Source organism: Berghia stephanieae, chromosome 4 (assembly GCF_034508935.2).
Source record: "Berghia stephanieae isolate SIO BIC M18660-M18661 chromosome 4, UCSD_Bste_1.3, whole genome shotgun sequence".
Lineage (NCBI taxonomy): Eukaryota > Metazoa > Mollusca > Gastropoda > Nudibranchia > Aeolidiidae > Berghia > Berghia stephanieae.
The window spans coordinates 3,928,788-3,945,395 of record NC_088363.1 but is presented as its reverse complement, the minus strand read 5'-3'; the positions used below and the strand labels follow the sequence as shown (position 1 = coordinate 3,945,395).

Sequence of the window (16,608 nt, the reverse complement as noted above, 5' to 3'; positions counted from 1 at the left end):
AGCTCAATTCTATAAAGTCCAAAGGACAGCTTGAGGTTGTCAATTAATTTTCTATCAGGATGTGACTTAGGCCGTTTTGAAAGCCACGTACTCATATAAGAAAAGCATTCTTCAGCTACTGAATACTGCAGTTGAACCTGAAAAGTAACAATTATAATAGTAATATATGAGTTTTATATCGCGCCTTACCCGGTATCTCAACAAACTCAAAGCGTTTAACGGTAACGTGACAATTTTCATACATACACCAAACAACCACTCAAATATGCAGCATGAACTTACTTATCCGAACCAGCGGTGCATCATGAAACAAGGCAATATAATTCAGCAGTGTTATATTTCAAAAAGAAACTTTGTAAGGTGTTAAAAAAAAAGGAAATCTGCATCATTACGGTCTCTGATATATCTTGGAAGGGAGTTCCAGTAAAGGGGTGGCGAATATTCAAATGCGTGCTCGCCAATTTTAGGAGTCATTTTTGGCTTCACAAGAATGTGACGATCAGACTTCAGATTTCTGGCTGGGACGTAGAATTTAAACATTTCATTAATCCATTCAAGACAATCAGAGTGTAGTGATTTAAAAACAATAGTAAAGTTTTATGTTCTATGCGTTTCTCAACGGGAAGACAATGAAGTTCTCTTAGTAAACCTGATGCAGATTGATTTCTCCTCATTCTATAAATAGGTCGCATCGTTCTGGGCTAACTGAAGGGATTTTAATTGTCTTTATTTATAGAAGCGAGAGAATAACAATGATCAAGCTTTGACAGGATTAGAGAATTAAGGGGAGGTTTGGGTCTTTTCAAAAAAAAATTTAATTACCAATACTGGGCGGTTTTAATCATTCTGTATCGTCATTATAGGTTAAAAAACAACATTTATGGTGAAAAATTTTAATTATCTGTGTTGATACCCATTTTGCGACCTAATTTGGGGGTCTGGCATAAAAAATATAACAATCTTGTGGCAAACGTTCCACAAAAACAAATGAAGGAATGACCTCCATATTCTTCCCTCTTGTCAATATTGTACCATAGTGTGTCACCATAGAGATTTTACGACTTTAGCTTATGGAATTTTTATTAGAACATTACAAAGTTGAGAATCAAAATGTTATGACAAAATTGATGTTAAAAATTCAGAATTAGGATTATAATTCAAAATTCACATATCTTATCAAAAAAATCTCTCTATGGTGACACAATACATTATCTCTGTGATAACTGTGGAAATTTTCAGACAATTTCATTGAATAGATTCAGAGAAACGTTTGACACAGTATCCCATACCCTTAGAAATATAACATTTTGAGAAAATAGCAAAATAGCTTCCCGTTTTTCACACTTTTCTTACTATCTGTACCATTTTCGACTGTGTTTTTCATGCCTTTATAATCTACTTTAAGAATTTGGACTTCAATTATATTATTTCTAGGGTATTAAAATATCAATTTCCACCAAAATCTCAAAATCAATTTTTCGAAGGATTTTCCTAATAATTAGACCCAAACCGCCCCTTAACTAACAAGCCTAAGATGTCTCTTGTAATCAGATGTCTAACACTACGTATTCTTTTCATTTCCACATCCATTAACATTACGATATGATTTACTTGTCTGGTAAAAAAAGACAGATCTGAATCAATAAATGCGCCCAGATTTCGAACAACCTAAGTAGTTTCAATTACAAAATTTCCAAAAACGATTGATTAACAATTCTATATTTTTTAATTGATGGCCTAGCAATAAAGAATATTTCACTTTTACTATCATTAACTTTTAATCTGTTCAGTTCTATCCAACTTTTCAATTTAACAAAACAAGACTGGAAACGTTCAACTATAATTTGTAAATAGTCGTAGGTTGTAGACTTAAAGGTTTGTGACTGTGGTGTCAAAACGGTATTATGTCGGGGTGTGTTGTACCCCAAAAAGTGAATTTAGAGATAAAACGGTGGTAAATAGGACTTCTGAACGTTTGGCAATGCAAGAAATAGTATTTATACTCTACAATAACGAGCAGATGGAAACACCATGTTTTATCTTTAAAGGTTATCACTTGAGGCAATGGATCACATTTGATTAATGTCTGCATTGTGTCCGTAAAATTGGTAATGTAGATTAAAATCATAAATAATGCATCCGAGGGGTTTCATGTACATTGTACAAAGAACAAGACCCAATACCTTGTGGCACACCACATTTCAGAGGATGATCAGATGATTTGACATTTTCAACCACAACAATCTGTCCCCGATCGGATAATAAGATTCGAACCATTTCAACGTCAATCCGTTGATGTCCAATGGACGTGCGAGTCGATTCAATATAATATTGTGGTCAATCGTGTCAAATGCAGCCGATAATTCCAAAATGCATGAAATTTCCACCTCATTTTTATCAGCATTTAAAATCAAATTATTTACTACCCTTAACATCGCAGTCTTGGTGCTATGGTTTTCTCTAAAGATTATTGGAATGGTTCATATAGATCGTGCGATTTCAAATGTAAAGTTAATTTGTGAAAAAAAATGCTTTTCCCCCAGAAATTTGGAAATACAGAAGAGATTTTAAACGGGTCTGTAGTTTATAAAATCGTTATGGTCTAAGCAGGGTTTCTTTAAAAGTGAGGTAATCAGAGCTATCTTAAAACAAGAAGAGACAATACGTTATCAGTCTCTGCAGTGGCTGATTGATTATTTCAGTTATTGATGGGATAAGGTCGGCGAACAGGGATTTTTCTTTTCTTTGTCAACAGTGAAAGGAGGCTGGGGAGAATGGGCGCTCTCCGCTAAGTGTAATGAAGTGTCAGCTTGCATGTATCGATTATCTCGGCCTTGCGATAATCCGATTCCACAATTTTATGGAAAGTACTGTCCAGGGGAACAACATAAATTCTTGAGATGCGATTCAAATATCAAGTGCAGAAAATGCCATCATGGAAAAGGCGCCGGCGGTATGGTATTCTATCTCCCATAATATCACTGTATCATATTATTTATGAAAAACAATTAATTATTTAATGATGATGATCTACCGCCTCTGTGCGGATATGTGGTCTTGTGGTATGACACTCGCCTTCGGATCGGATGGTCCTAGAACTGAGTCCAGCTGTGAGCGGCGCATAGTTGACTTCATGTAAAAGGCTCTTTACTCACATTCTCCAATCGTACTCAGGTATAAAATGAGTACCTGGTAGTTAACAGCGTTCTCTCTGTCCGAAAAAAAATAGTGTACCATCGCCTAGCAGGTGTCTGATCGTACATGTTAAATGTTGCTGTTGGCGAGGGACAACTTGTAAAGGCTTTGAGCACGTTTAGTGAATATTGCGTTATATGAAAAAATCTCACGGTTTGAAACGGTATTATGGTAAGATGAAAAATGATGAACAAAATTGAATATAAAAATTTCGATAAAGAAAAAAAATACCAAGTATATGCCCTCATTATGCCTAGATATTAAAAGGTTTATTAGTATTTTTATTGGGCATTTTTAAATTGCTGAATAAGGAACGACTTTAAGATTATTTGCTTCAATGCAGAAGGGCTACCATCAACAAATACTGTCCAACCTCGAGGCAAACATACTTTGTCTACAAGAAACGCACAAGACCTTGACACCTTGGCGTGCCCCTTGTCATACAACATCGCAGCGATATTCACGGTAGTGCTATCTAGTGATATACAACCAGGACATTACAGTAAGTGGGATGGGAATTCTCAGAATTGAAAGCACACACTTCAAAGTGATATCTGTCTAGAAACCTCTACCAACGCCACTCAAGTGGCTAGTTACATCAACCACAAGTGATAAACCAATGTTGTGATTGGGGACTTCAACAGCCAAAACACCAAATAGAGATACAGTGATCACAATGAAGATGGATATGCTCTTGAGGGTTGGGCTGACAAATATAATCTAACACACCTCCATGACGCTAAATATAAGCCATCATTTTCAAGCAATCGCTGGAGAAGACGCTACAAACCAGACTTTGTATTTGTGTCCTCCAGATATCTCCAAACTTTCAGAAATCTGTTGGCAATCCCATACCAAAATCACATACCTAGAGGCTGCAGAAAACCCTATGTACCATGCCTGCAGGAAGACATCAATGAACTTTGTGTACTGTAAGTGGGGGATTACGAAACAGATCTATTTACTGAAGAAAACTGTCCAATTTGGTGAAACCTTAAAGGAGTGGTATTGCTAAAACAAAATTAGAAAGATAGACGGAGATGATAGCCATCAGCACCTATATGACCCACAACATCAAGAGCCCGATCGAGTATGAAAAAAAACAATTACAGAAAACAACAAACATACCAGGGTTGCAGTGGTGACACCAAATGATGTGGCAAACAAACTTTTCAAAAATGGAAAACCAACACACAGAGAAAAGGGCAAACCTACGGAAATGAAAAGGGAAATGGAAAAAATCGCCCAAGGCAGTGATTGAATAGAAAAAGGACCTTTTTCTGCATCGAAGAAGTGTAATCAACCCTTGGACACTCCAAAACGGTAAAGCGGCTGGTCTAGATGACAACAGCACAGAAATGATAAAGCATTTATGTCCCTCAACTTTACTGGTTATTAACTATTATCAACAACTCTGTTGAATATTGCACAGTACCAAAGCTTTGGCTACAAGCAAGAGTGATAGCACTAGTAAAACGTAGTAAAGACTCAAGTAGCAGGAAGATCAATAGCCCTCCTCTGTTTATGTACAAACGTATATGAGTGCATGATACTAGCCATCTATCCCAAAAATGAGAAGAACATCTCACATGACCACGCTGATTTCCGTCCAGGAATACCTTGCTGTGACCGACTTTTGAACTTGACACTTAAAGATGGCTACAAGAACAATCAAATTATAGGGCTGTATGTGTGTACCTGATAACTGCCTATGACATAGTAAATAACAGGAACCTCCTAAATATTAGAAGGATAACTCGTAACACAAAAGCAGTTACAATAATAAAATCCCTTATGTCAAACCGTCGCTCATCATATCTTGTCGCGCCAGTGAGTCAGCCAGTCCCGGGCAGTCTGGTTGCATTCCCTCAGGTCAGCATTGGTGCAGTGAGATCCCAGCAAGCATTCGGACAGGATGTGGTCCATGGTCTGTCTGGGGTGACCGCATGGGCATTCAGTGCTCGGTGAGATTTTCCATTTAAAGAGGTTGGTGGCGGTATTTCCCACCTTTGCTCTAGCTCTGTTCAACGCCACTCAGTCTTTTCTCTTGAGGTCTGTGCCTGCTGGGAGCTTTTCTGTTGGGGGCTGGAGGGCATCGTTTGCTGTCTTGTCCCATTCTACCCATTTGTCCAGGCGGAAGAATGCTGAGTGGTCTTGGTGAAGGCTCTATACTGTGAGGAAGCTTTTCCTTGATTTGAGCCTGCTTTTGGGGCAATTGTGATTATGAAGGGGGTGTCTCTGGTCCATTTCTTGTTTGTATTTTTGTATTTGGGCATGAGTTTCCCTCCGGATGTGTGGTGGGGCTATTCCTGCTGCACGGTAGACCAGTGGTAATGGTGTTGCTCTCAGCTGGCCCGTTACGATCCGGCAGGCGTTGTTGAGCTCGGGGTCTAGCTTGGAGGCATGGCATGATGGGGCCCATACAGCTGAGCAGTACTCCGCAGTTGAGTAGCTGAGGGCCAATGCTGTGGTCCTTAGAGTTTTAGGGTCAGTTCCCCAGTTCATGTTTGCCAGCTTTCCAAGGAGGGCATTACGCGTGGACACTTTTGCCTTGGTCTTCCTCACGTGTTCTCTGAAGGAGAGAGTCCGATCAAGCGTCACTCCGAGGTACACTGGGTGGTAGTTGTACTCTAATGTTCCACTTGATGTTAAGTTTTTTGTGGGCTTGGTGGTTGTTGAGGTGAAATGCACACACTTGTGTTTTCCCTGGGTTGGCGTTCAGCGAGTTTTTAGTGTAGTACTTTGTGAGGGTGTCTAGGGCATTTGTCATTCTGCTCTCGATTGGTTGGAAGGACTCATCCTGTGTTGCGAAGTATAGGTCATCAGCATATATGAATCGGCGGATATTTGAGAACTCAGGCTGATCATTTGTATATATGTTGAAAAGTGTTGGAGCCAGCACTGATCCTTGGGGAAGACCATTCTTCTGGGTGCGCCACCTGCTCTTCCGGCCATCCATTTCAACAAAGAAGCGCCTGTTTTTGAGGAGTGACTGGATGATATTTACAATTTTCTTATTCTTTATCATTATAGCCACTTTGAGGAGTAGGATCTTGTGATTCACTGTGTCATAGGCTGCAGTGAGGTCGACGAAGACTATGCCAGTGACCTGTTTTGTCTCAAAGCCATCTTCTATGAATTGTGTAAGGTTAAGAAGTTGACCACATGTTGACCGTCCTGGTCGGAATCCAGCCTGGTCTGGAGACAGTTGTTCGTCTAGACTGGGTGACATGCGGGACATAACCATTCGCTCAAATAGCTTGTATGTGATGCACAGGAGGGAGATCGGGCGATAGCTTTTCTTGGATTTTGGATCTTTCCCCGGTTTCAGTAGGGCGACTACTCTTGCTTTCCTCCATGCACTTGGCAGCCTGTTTGTCCTTGCGCATACATTGAAGAGGTCCAATAGCCAGGATAGGGTTCTCGGGCCAAAGTGTTGAATCATCTCATTTGTGATTCCATCCAGTCCAGATGCTTTTCCTGCCGTCGCTGTTTTGTGGAAATGGATTGGGGGGGGGGAGGGGAGAGAAAAGCAGATGGAGATGACAAAAGAACAGACAACCTCAAGGAACGGTACTTGTACCTATCCTTTTCAACATTTATACCAACGACCAACCTGAGTTTGAGAACATCCGGGAGTTGTATATGCTAATGGTCCCTGCCCTGCGTCCCAGGCCGTATATTTCGAGACCATTGAGGGGGCACTAACAGAGGCCCCGAAGACACTCCTTGAGTACTATTTGAAAAAGCTATAAATGCCAACCCAGGAAAAACTCAAATGTCAACCTTCCATTACAAAAAACAAAAACAAACACCAACCCAACAGGAATATGGTCATCTCCTGGAATGGTAACATATTGGAAAACATCACATTTCCCGCGTACCTAAGTGCCACTTTAGACCGCACACTGTCCTTCTCTCAGCACACAAAGAAAACAAAAGGAAAGGTGGCCACAAGAAACAACCTCCTGAGAAAACTGACAAACAATATATGGGAAGCAATCCAAAAACACCCGCACAATCGCACTAGCCCTCTGCCATTCAACAGCTAATAATACCTCACTGCCCGGGCAAGAACCTGCCATGGCAAAAAGATTGACCCTGTGCTGCATAACACCTGCCGAATCATTACTGCTAACTTGAAACCAACTGCAGTTCCAGTCCTCCATCGGCTGGCTGGCATTGCACCTACTCACATTCGAGGAGCCAGTTCTTCCAAATCATATATATATATATATATATATATATATATATATATATATATATATATATTTATTTATTTATTTATTTATTATAATATATATATATATATATATATATATATATATATATATATTTATATATATATATATATTTAATATTTACAACAATGTTGGAGTCAGTCTACATCAATGTTTCAGACCTTTTCAGCCATCGTCAGGACTGTGTGCTACATATTACATTTACGTGAAACTTTACATTATTCAGAGAACCAAAAAAAATAGCTTTAATATTGCGCAATATTACCGAAACGTGATGAAACCGGTTTACAAGGTGACCCTAGCCAGTCGCAACACTTTACAAGTAGGACGAGGCATGACGCATGTAAGGCAATATTACAATCTTTCTTCTCGGACAAAGACAACACTGTTAACGGTCAGGTCCTCGTTTTACACCTGAGCATGGTGAGAGAATATGAGTAAAGAGCCTTTTCCAAAGACTCAACTATTCACCACTCGGGACTGGAACCCAGGACCTTCCTATCCGAAGGCGAGTGCTCATACTACTAGGCCACATAACCCAACTAAATATTGTATTTCTTCAGTTAGTCAGTGTGAGTATGCCAAGCCCATTGTGCAAACGTTTAAGGGAATTCAGAAATAATTGACGCTATGCTTTGCTGATAGGTAAAAAACTCACAACAACCGCGCGCCAGATAAAACGTACCAATTCACAAATCTATGTGTACACTTGTACGTTTATGGTCGTCTTATTGATATGATTAAGTGGGAACAAAGATGTAAAATGGCTGTCTAAAATCTATAACTATTAGCTGAGTGTGGCGTCCATTTCGTTCCATCTATGAGACCAGCAATTGTACAAAGTCAATTTGAAAGGAAGTCTCAAAGATGATAAGTCATATATACTTGCGATCAAAAGAAAGTATACACATTTAAAATCGTTACTTTTTATCCGTTGACGTAGGCTAATGATTTTCCACTGAGTTGTTTACCATTAGCCTTTCTGTTTACCGATAGTCGATGTTTTTGTTTTTGAACTGAAATTCGCTCACCACGTCGCGCACGTGCTAAAATAACCTTTTAACCCCTTACTGTGAACAGGAAGCGTGTAGATTTTTTTTTTTTTTTTGTCATCCGTGTCTTTTTGAAATATTTTCAAGGCAGGAAAACACAATACAAAATACCATCCATTAATCTACGCCAAGCCACGACTTGGGTTTAGAACAACGTGCACGTGCCATTGGTCATCTTCAAGCTGGACAGTCTGTGACCAATGTCTCAGGAATGTTTAATATCACAAGGAGAACTGTATAGTCCTTAGTGGATCGATTTGAAATAACACAAATGGTAAGGGACCGAAATCGAACTGGCAGACCACGAGTAACAACACAAGGTGAGGACCGTTTTATACGCACCCTACATCTATCTGATTTTTTTTAGGACGGCGACTGAAACTGCGCTAGAGTTTCCAGGTACACGAATAAGTCGACACACTGTTAGTTGCAGACTTAGAGAGCATGACATTATCTCAAACGTCCGTTGATGCGACAACTTCTAAGGGCACATCACCGGTTGGCCCGTCTTCAGTGACCCCGGGCTCATCTGTGTTGGACAACGCATGCGTGGTCATTTGTTCTCTTCTGGTTGGCCCGTCTTCAGTGACCCCGTGTTCATCTGCGTTGGACAACGCATGCGTGGTCATTTGCTCTCTTCTGGTTGGCCCGTCTTCAGTGACCCCGTGCTCATCTGTGTTGGACAACGCATGCGTGGTCATTTGTTCTCTTCTCAAATAAATCACGCTTTGTGATTGGAAGAAATGACGATAGATTACGTTGTTACCGACGATCACACGAGTGATTTCACGATTCTTGTGTCTTGGAATCCCCAAACAGAGGATATGGACAAGTGATGGTGTGGGGTGGAATAAGCAGTAACTATATGACACCTCTAGTCCAAGTAAATGCATCCCTAACCGGTGCAAGGTACATGCAGCACCTTTTACAACCCCATGTTATTCCATTTTGTCATAAACGTCCTAAATTTTCACCTCAACACGACAATGCACCATCACACCGAGCTATTGTAATAAGGGATTTATAGCAGCGAATAATGTGAACGTTATCAGACTGTGGCCTGCAATGTCCCCCGATCTCGATCCGATATAACATATGTGGAACGTAATCGGCCCCCAAGTTCGTTCATTAGACCCGCAAAATGAACGCCGTAAGAACAGTTTGGGATAACACTCCTCAACACCAGCTGGCCAGATTGTCCAATTCCATGCGTAGGAGATGCAATGCTGTGATTGGAGCGAACGAGAGACATACTCGTTACTGATTGAATTAGATTCACCTTCACTTCAAATGAAATGAACACAAATAATTTTATTAAAATGTCATTGTTTGTCAAAATTAAAGTGTATGTTTTGACTTGGTACTTCTCTTTTTGAAGATCATGTTTTAAAAAGTCCATGTTGCATACAAGATCAACCATAAACGTTACAAATTCTAACAAAATGAAAGATAAATGATAGTGCTATGATTACACATAGGTTTTTAATAAACCAGAACAGTATTTCATACCAATTCTGTAGGTAAAACAAGTGTATACTTTCTTTTGATAACTAGGAGGGGTGAATATTGCTTTTTATCAAAAACTCGGTTGAAAAAATTATTTTGTCAAAATGGATTCTTCTCTCCCTATAATCGACTTCATCATCATCGTCACTATCATACTCATCATCGTCGTCGTCATCATCATCATCATCATCATTTTTATAATCCTCCTCCTCCTCCTCCTCCTCCTCCTCCTTCTTCTTCTTCTTCTTCTTCTTCTTCTTCTCCTCCTCCCTCTCTCTCCTCTCTTCTCTTCTTCTTCTTCTTCCCTTTTCTCTCTCTTCTCTTCTCTCTCTCTCTTCTTCTTCTTCTTCTTTTCTTCTTCTTTTTATTTTTATTTATTTTATTATTATTATTATATTATTATTATTATTATTATTATTATTATTATTATTATTATTATTATTATTATTGATTATTATTATTATTATTATTATTATTATTATTATTGTTATTATTATTATTATTATTATTATTATTATTATTATTATTATTATTATTATATTATTATTATTATTATTATTATTATTATTATTATTATTATTATATTGTATATGTTATATTATATGTATTATGATGATGATGATGATGATGATGATGATGATGATGATGATGATGATGATGATGATGGATGATGATGATGATGATGATCATGATGATGATGATGATGATGATGATGATGATGATGACGTACTGTCATTGGGTTGTCACGACTATTCAAACCCTATGTACATATAAGAATTGATGCCATCCTATGCAGAAAGGAAGCCGTGCGAGAGCTGTACAGCAAACGTGACCCACGGATTCTGGTCGGACCCCTTCTGTGAATCCTGTAACCCGGGATTCAAATCATCCAAATGTAATGAATGCGAAGAGGGTAAGTCGGGGGAGGGGGGTGGGGTTGGGGGTGGGTGGGGGGGGGGGAGGGCTATCGTCTACTTCTACCCATAGAGAATACAGGACTAGTAGTCTGTGCATCTTCCTGCACATCTGCAAACCGCCTGGGGTGTCTCCGTCTTTGGTGTCATATTGGTGTTTAGATCGGATTTTGTTTTATTTGGGTTGTTGTTGTTGTTTTTTTTTTTTGTTTTTTTTTTGGGGGGGGGGGGGGGGGGGGAGTCAAGGAACTTGTGGATTCAAATAGCTGAGGAGTTGGCAGATCACTCGCTTCATTCACAAAGGGAACCAGGTCAATACCGCGTAAAATGAACGTAATAATAATAATAATAATAATAATAATAATAATAATAATAATAATAATAATAATAATAATAATAACAATAATAATAATAATAATAATAATAATAATAATAATAATAATAATAATAATAATAATAATAATAATAATAATAATAAAGTTGATGGTGATGATGATGATGATGATGATGATGATGATGATGATGATGATGATGATGATGGTGATGATGATGTTGATGATAATTTTATTAAACATCTATTAGAGATATGAAATAGGTCTATATGTAATTTGGAAAATAATTATATTATGTTCCCTTAACCCCCCCCCCCTTCCCACCCCCACATCCCGCCCCGCCCACACACCAAACTGAAAAGGTTCGAGAGTAACAATATGCCAGGTTCGAGCCTAATTTGCCAATACAATATAACCTTATGTCCGCAACACTACCTCCTTCTTCTTCCTCTGGTTTTTATAAGGTTTAATTGAATGCGCGGCTATGGGGTCTAGTGGTATGACATTGGCCTTCGGACAGGAAGGTCCTGGATTCGAACCCCGAGCCGAGCATGGTCGAGTCCTTGGAAAATTCTCTTTAATAATATTCTCTCATGGCACTCCGGAATAACTTGAGTGGCTGTCCGTTAGCAGCGTCGTCACTGCCCGAATAAAAAAAACAAACAAAAAAAACAAAAACAAAAAAAAACAAAAAACATAAGATCGCCTAGCAAGTGTCATGAAACGTCCTACATGTTAAGTGTTGCTGTTTACTTGAGGCCCCTTGTAAAGCACCTTGATTGAGCACGCTTACTTGATATTCCGCTGTATAAAAATTCCATTTTTAGTTATTTTTTATTTTATTTAAAAAAAAAATTAACTACAGGCTTTGTTGGAAGCCAACACTGCTCCATCCCCTGTTCTAACGGGACGTATGACTGGATCCATAACGATACGTTAGTCAACAAGGACATCATTCCCCGTTTCACGTGTTTGGTGCCCATTTCTGCCAGTTACGCCAAGGCCTGGCTAGGATACAGCAGTTTCAATTCCAGAGCGATATTGATCGATCAAGGACCTTATAACCGATTAGTTGGAACATCCATCAATTCATCGGAGACCAGGTTTCGCCCCGGGTTTCATCCTTACGCCGTGCAAACTGGGTAAAAATAAAATTTTGTTGATTTGTTGTTAGTCCCACACGGAAATATTATTGTTTGAAGGGAATATGATTCAAAAGTCGTGACGTCACTTCTATCGTATTGCCGTATAGTAATTTAGTAACTGGTTCAAAACTATAATAATAATAATAGATCTTTATTGTCCATAAATATGGCAATTTGTCATTTAGTTACACTTGTTATAACGTTAAACGATAACTGTAACATTGAACAGATATTTCACTCCTACTTATTTTCTCTCCCTCTCTCTCATTCTCTCTCTCTCTCTCTCTCTCTCTCTCTCTCTCTCTCTCTCTCTCTCTTCCTCTCTTTCTTTCACACGTGCGATATGCACAACATAAACATATTCATTTCGTTTTCAATTTGTTACGATTGTGGCAATTCGAAAACAAAAACTATCATCATTATCAATTGGTCAGTTAATCTTACATTAAATTAATTAGTTAATCAGTCAACGAATCAATCCTTGTTTTTTCTGTACCATATGAAATATTCAAAATTTTTATTGCTGATGGAACGAACGTTGATTTATACTTGTTAGTTCTACATTTAATCTGACAAAACCTTCTCCCAGATGGTAAAAGACTAAATTCATGGTATAAAATATGTTTTTTATTGTTTCTATCGGAACAATTGCAGACGCCCTATATGAAATACTTCTCCGACAAGCATAAAAGTGTATCCAGAGGAGAAAAACATTATAAACCTGATCATGTTTTGACCTTTATACATTCTGATAACATGACATGTGAAAAAGTTCTAGCCAGCATGAAGATTAAAAAGTACCGTTTTTCTTTGTTTAGAACCAAGCTGCTCGTAGCTGGGCGGACGTTACATCATACTAATGAATCCTATTGACGTCACTCATGTCTTGTTATTGTTTTTCACCAGCGATTTTATGAGTAGTTCTCACTAAATTATTCTGTCAATCAGACAATAGATAGAATGCGCTTGGCCAATGAGTTCACAACATTGCCATCCGGAAGTATAACGGACCAACACATAAAACTATGTGTAACCATGAACTTTTATAGTCTGGTTAATATAGTTTAGTGAGAACAACTCACAAACGCGGATGGCAAAAACAATAACAAAGGCGTCATCTGCATACTATCTATAGATAGTGTAAAGTTGACGTCACTCGGGTCGATGTTAATGTAATTGTTTTTTTCCACCCGCGTTTATGAGTAATTCTCAGTAAACTGTATTAACCATACTATAAACGTTGAAGGTTACACATAGTCTTATGTGTTGGTCCGTTATTCTTCCGGATGGCAATGTTGTGAGCTTCCTAGCCAAGGGCACTCTATCTATAGATAGTATGCAGATGACGTCACTCAGACCTTTGTTATTGTTTTTGCCATCCGCGTTTGTGAGTTGTTCTCACTAAACTGTATTAACCTGACTATAAAAGTTCATGGTTACACAGAGTTTGTGTGTTGGTCCCTTATACTTCCGGATGGCAATGTTGTGAGCTTCTTGGCCAAGCGCATTCTATCTATAGATAGTATGCAGATGACGTCACTCAGACCTTTGTTATTGTTTTTGCCATCCGCGTTTGTGAGTTGTTCTCACTAAATTGTATTAACCTGACTATAAAAGTTCATGGTTACACAGAGTTTGTGTGTTGGTCCGTTATACTTCCGGATGGCAATGTTGTGAGCTTCCTAGCCAAGGGCACTGTATCTATGGATAGTATGCGCTTGGTTTAGAAGTTCACAACATTGCCATCCGGAAGTATAACGGACCAACACACAAAACTGTGTGTAACCATGAACTTTTATAGTCTGGTTAATACAGTTTAGTGAGAAGTACTCAAAAACGTGGATTGCAAAAAACAATAACAAAGACAGGAGTGACGTCATCTTCGTTCTATCTATAGACGTTCACTGTTACACAGAGTTTTCTGATGGTCTATTATACTTCCGGATGGCAATGTTCTGAGCTTCTTGAGCAAGCTTATAGATAGTATGCGCTTGGCGAAGAAGCTCATAACATTGCCATCCGGAAGTATAACGGACCAACACACAAAACTGTATGTATCCATGAACGTTTATAGTCAGGTTAATACAGTTCAGTGAGCAATACTCATAAACGCGGATGGCAAAAAACAATGACAAAGACCTGAGTGACGTCATCTTCGAACTATCTATACTATCGATGGATAGTAGGGGTCGCTGGCCAACAGCAACATTTAACATAATTTAGGACGGGACATGACGCCTTTTAGGCGATATAACAATTTTTTTCCGACAGAGAAAACGCTGTTGACGGCCAGGTACTAATTGGACACTTGAGTACGGTGAGAAAATGTGAGTAAAGAATCTGTTCGAAGGACTCAACTATGCACCGAGCGAGGCTCGAACCCAGGACCTTCAGATCCGAAAGCGAGTGCCATACCACTAGACCACATAGCCGCACATTATAATATAGATAGTATGCGCTTGGCTAAGAAACCCATAACATTGCCATCCGGAAGTATAACGGACCAACACACAAAACTGTGCGTATCCATGAACTAATACGGTTCAGTGAGCATTACTCATAAACGCGGATGGCAAAAAAAACAATAACAAAGACCTGAGTGACGTCATCATCGACCTATCTATAGTATGCGCTTGGCTAAAAAGCTCACAACATTGTCATCAGGAAGTATAACGGACCAACACACAAAACTATGCGTAACCTTGAACGTTTATAGATAGTATGCGCTTAGCTAAGAAATCACAACATTGCTACCCGGAAGTATAACAGACCAACAGAGAAGAATATGCGTAACCTTGAACGTTTATAGTCTGGTTAATTCAGTTTAGTGAGAATTTCTAATAAACGGGGATGGCAAAAAACAATAGCAAAGACCCGAGTGACGTCAACTTCATGCTATCTATAGGTATTTACAATAAGCGTGTGATTTGAAATTTATATATAAATTATAATTTCAATTGTGGTTTTAAATAAGTGGAGGTTCGAGAATTTGTGAGAAGTGTTACATTCCATTGACTGCTCCATAATTGAAGTGACAGTGTCTTGGCTAATCTCATGAATTAATGCATTGCTATAACCTTCTTTTATTTTTTTCCTTTATCTGCCTCAGACGGTGATTCCTTGCTGAAACTAAGCGGGGATTTTCACATTATTGTCATATGATGATATTATTCTTCCCCGATGAATGTTTTCGAAATGTGCAGCCTGCCTTTCTCATGTCCCTTCACACAGTTGATTCTGAAACAGCGATGTTGTTCTCTCATTGTTGAAAATGCTTTCCATTCGCCGCTAAGTGATAAGTTCTTGATTATAAATTAAAATAAAAAAATTAAAAAATTCCATTTATTCATCCCTAAGGGGAAATTTTTCTTTAGGGTCTATTCCAAGGGAAGACTGGAATAACCCAGGCGTCAGCCGCAGTGCAGCGCCGCAAAGTGAACTAAGGCTAGGTGACTTGCTTAAGGCCACAAAACGCGGCGGGTAGTCGAACTTGGTACCTTTCGGGTACGAAGCAAAAACCATACCGCTGAGTCATGCTGTCCCAATGACATGATTTCAAGGCATCCATTTTGATAACACAATTCTCTAAAATATCGAATTTATGCTTTCTTCCTTGTTTTTCTCTGCAACTAGGTTTACTAGTGGTGTGAGAATCTTCAGAACGCATCCTTTGTTACTCAATGCGCGGCATGTCCTTTTCTTAGGATTGCTCACGTCGCATTTCAGTTACTCATGTCTTGCTTCTTGATTGAAGTTTAAACATGTGCTTTTTTAAATATATTATTGCATGTCAGATCTATTGTCAAAACTTAACTAATGAAAAGTTGGCATGTCGAAAAAGCAAACAAAATAGGATTCAATAGTCTGATGATGTTACGTCTGCCGAGCAACCAGCAGCTTGGTTCTAAACAAAGAAAATCGGTAATCTTTATTCTTCATGCTGGCTGCAACTTTTTCACATGTCATGTGATCAGAATGTATAAATGTCAAAACATGATCAGATTTATAATGTTTTTCTCCTCTGGATACACTTTTATGCTCGTCGGAGAAGTACTTCATAAGGGCGGTGATGGAGTTAATGGCGTCCGCCATTGTTCCTTCTTCTTCTTCTTCGTTCCTCTGATGGACATCTATGGCTGCAGTCCAATATCTGCTATGAAGTCTGTGGTCCGCTTTAGGTCCTCAGCCTCACCATAGAGCTTTGTGTTGAGTGTTGTAGGGGT

At 38.9% G+C, this 16,608-nt stretch overlaps 1 protein-coding gene across 1 annotated transcript in view; it reads left to right on the top strand.

Annotated features, from left to right (window-relative positions):
• Positions 1–16,608, top strand: part of LOC144971667 (uncharacterized) — a 77,656-nt gene that overhangs the window by 31,166 nt on the left and 29,882 nt on the right. Inside the window, exons 7-9 of the mRNA XM_078912741.1 lie at positions 2,756–2,953; positions 10,791–10,907; positions 12,106–12,382. Of these exons, the coding sequence (XP_078768867.1) occupies positions 2,756–2,953; positions 10,791–10,907; positions 12,106–12,382 (592 nt within the window). The remainder of the gene's footprint in view (positions 1–2,755; positions 2,954–10,790; positions 10,908–12,105; positions 12,383–16,608) is intronic.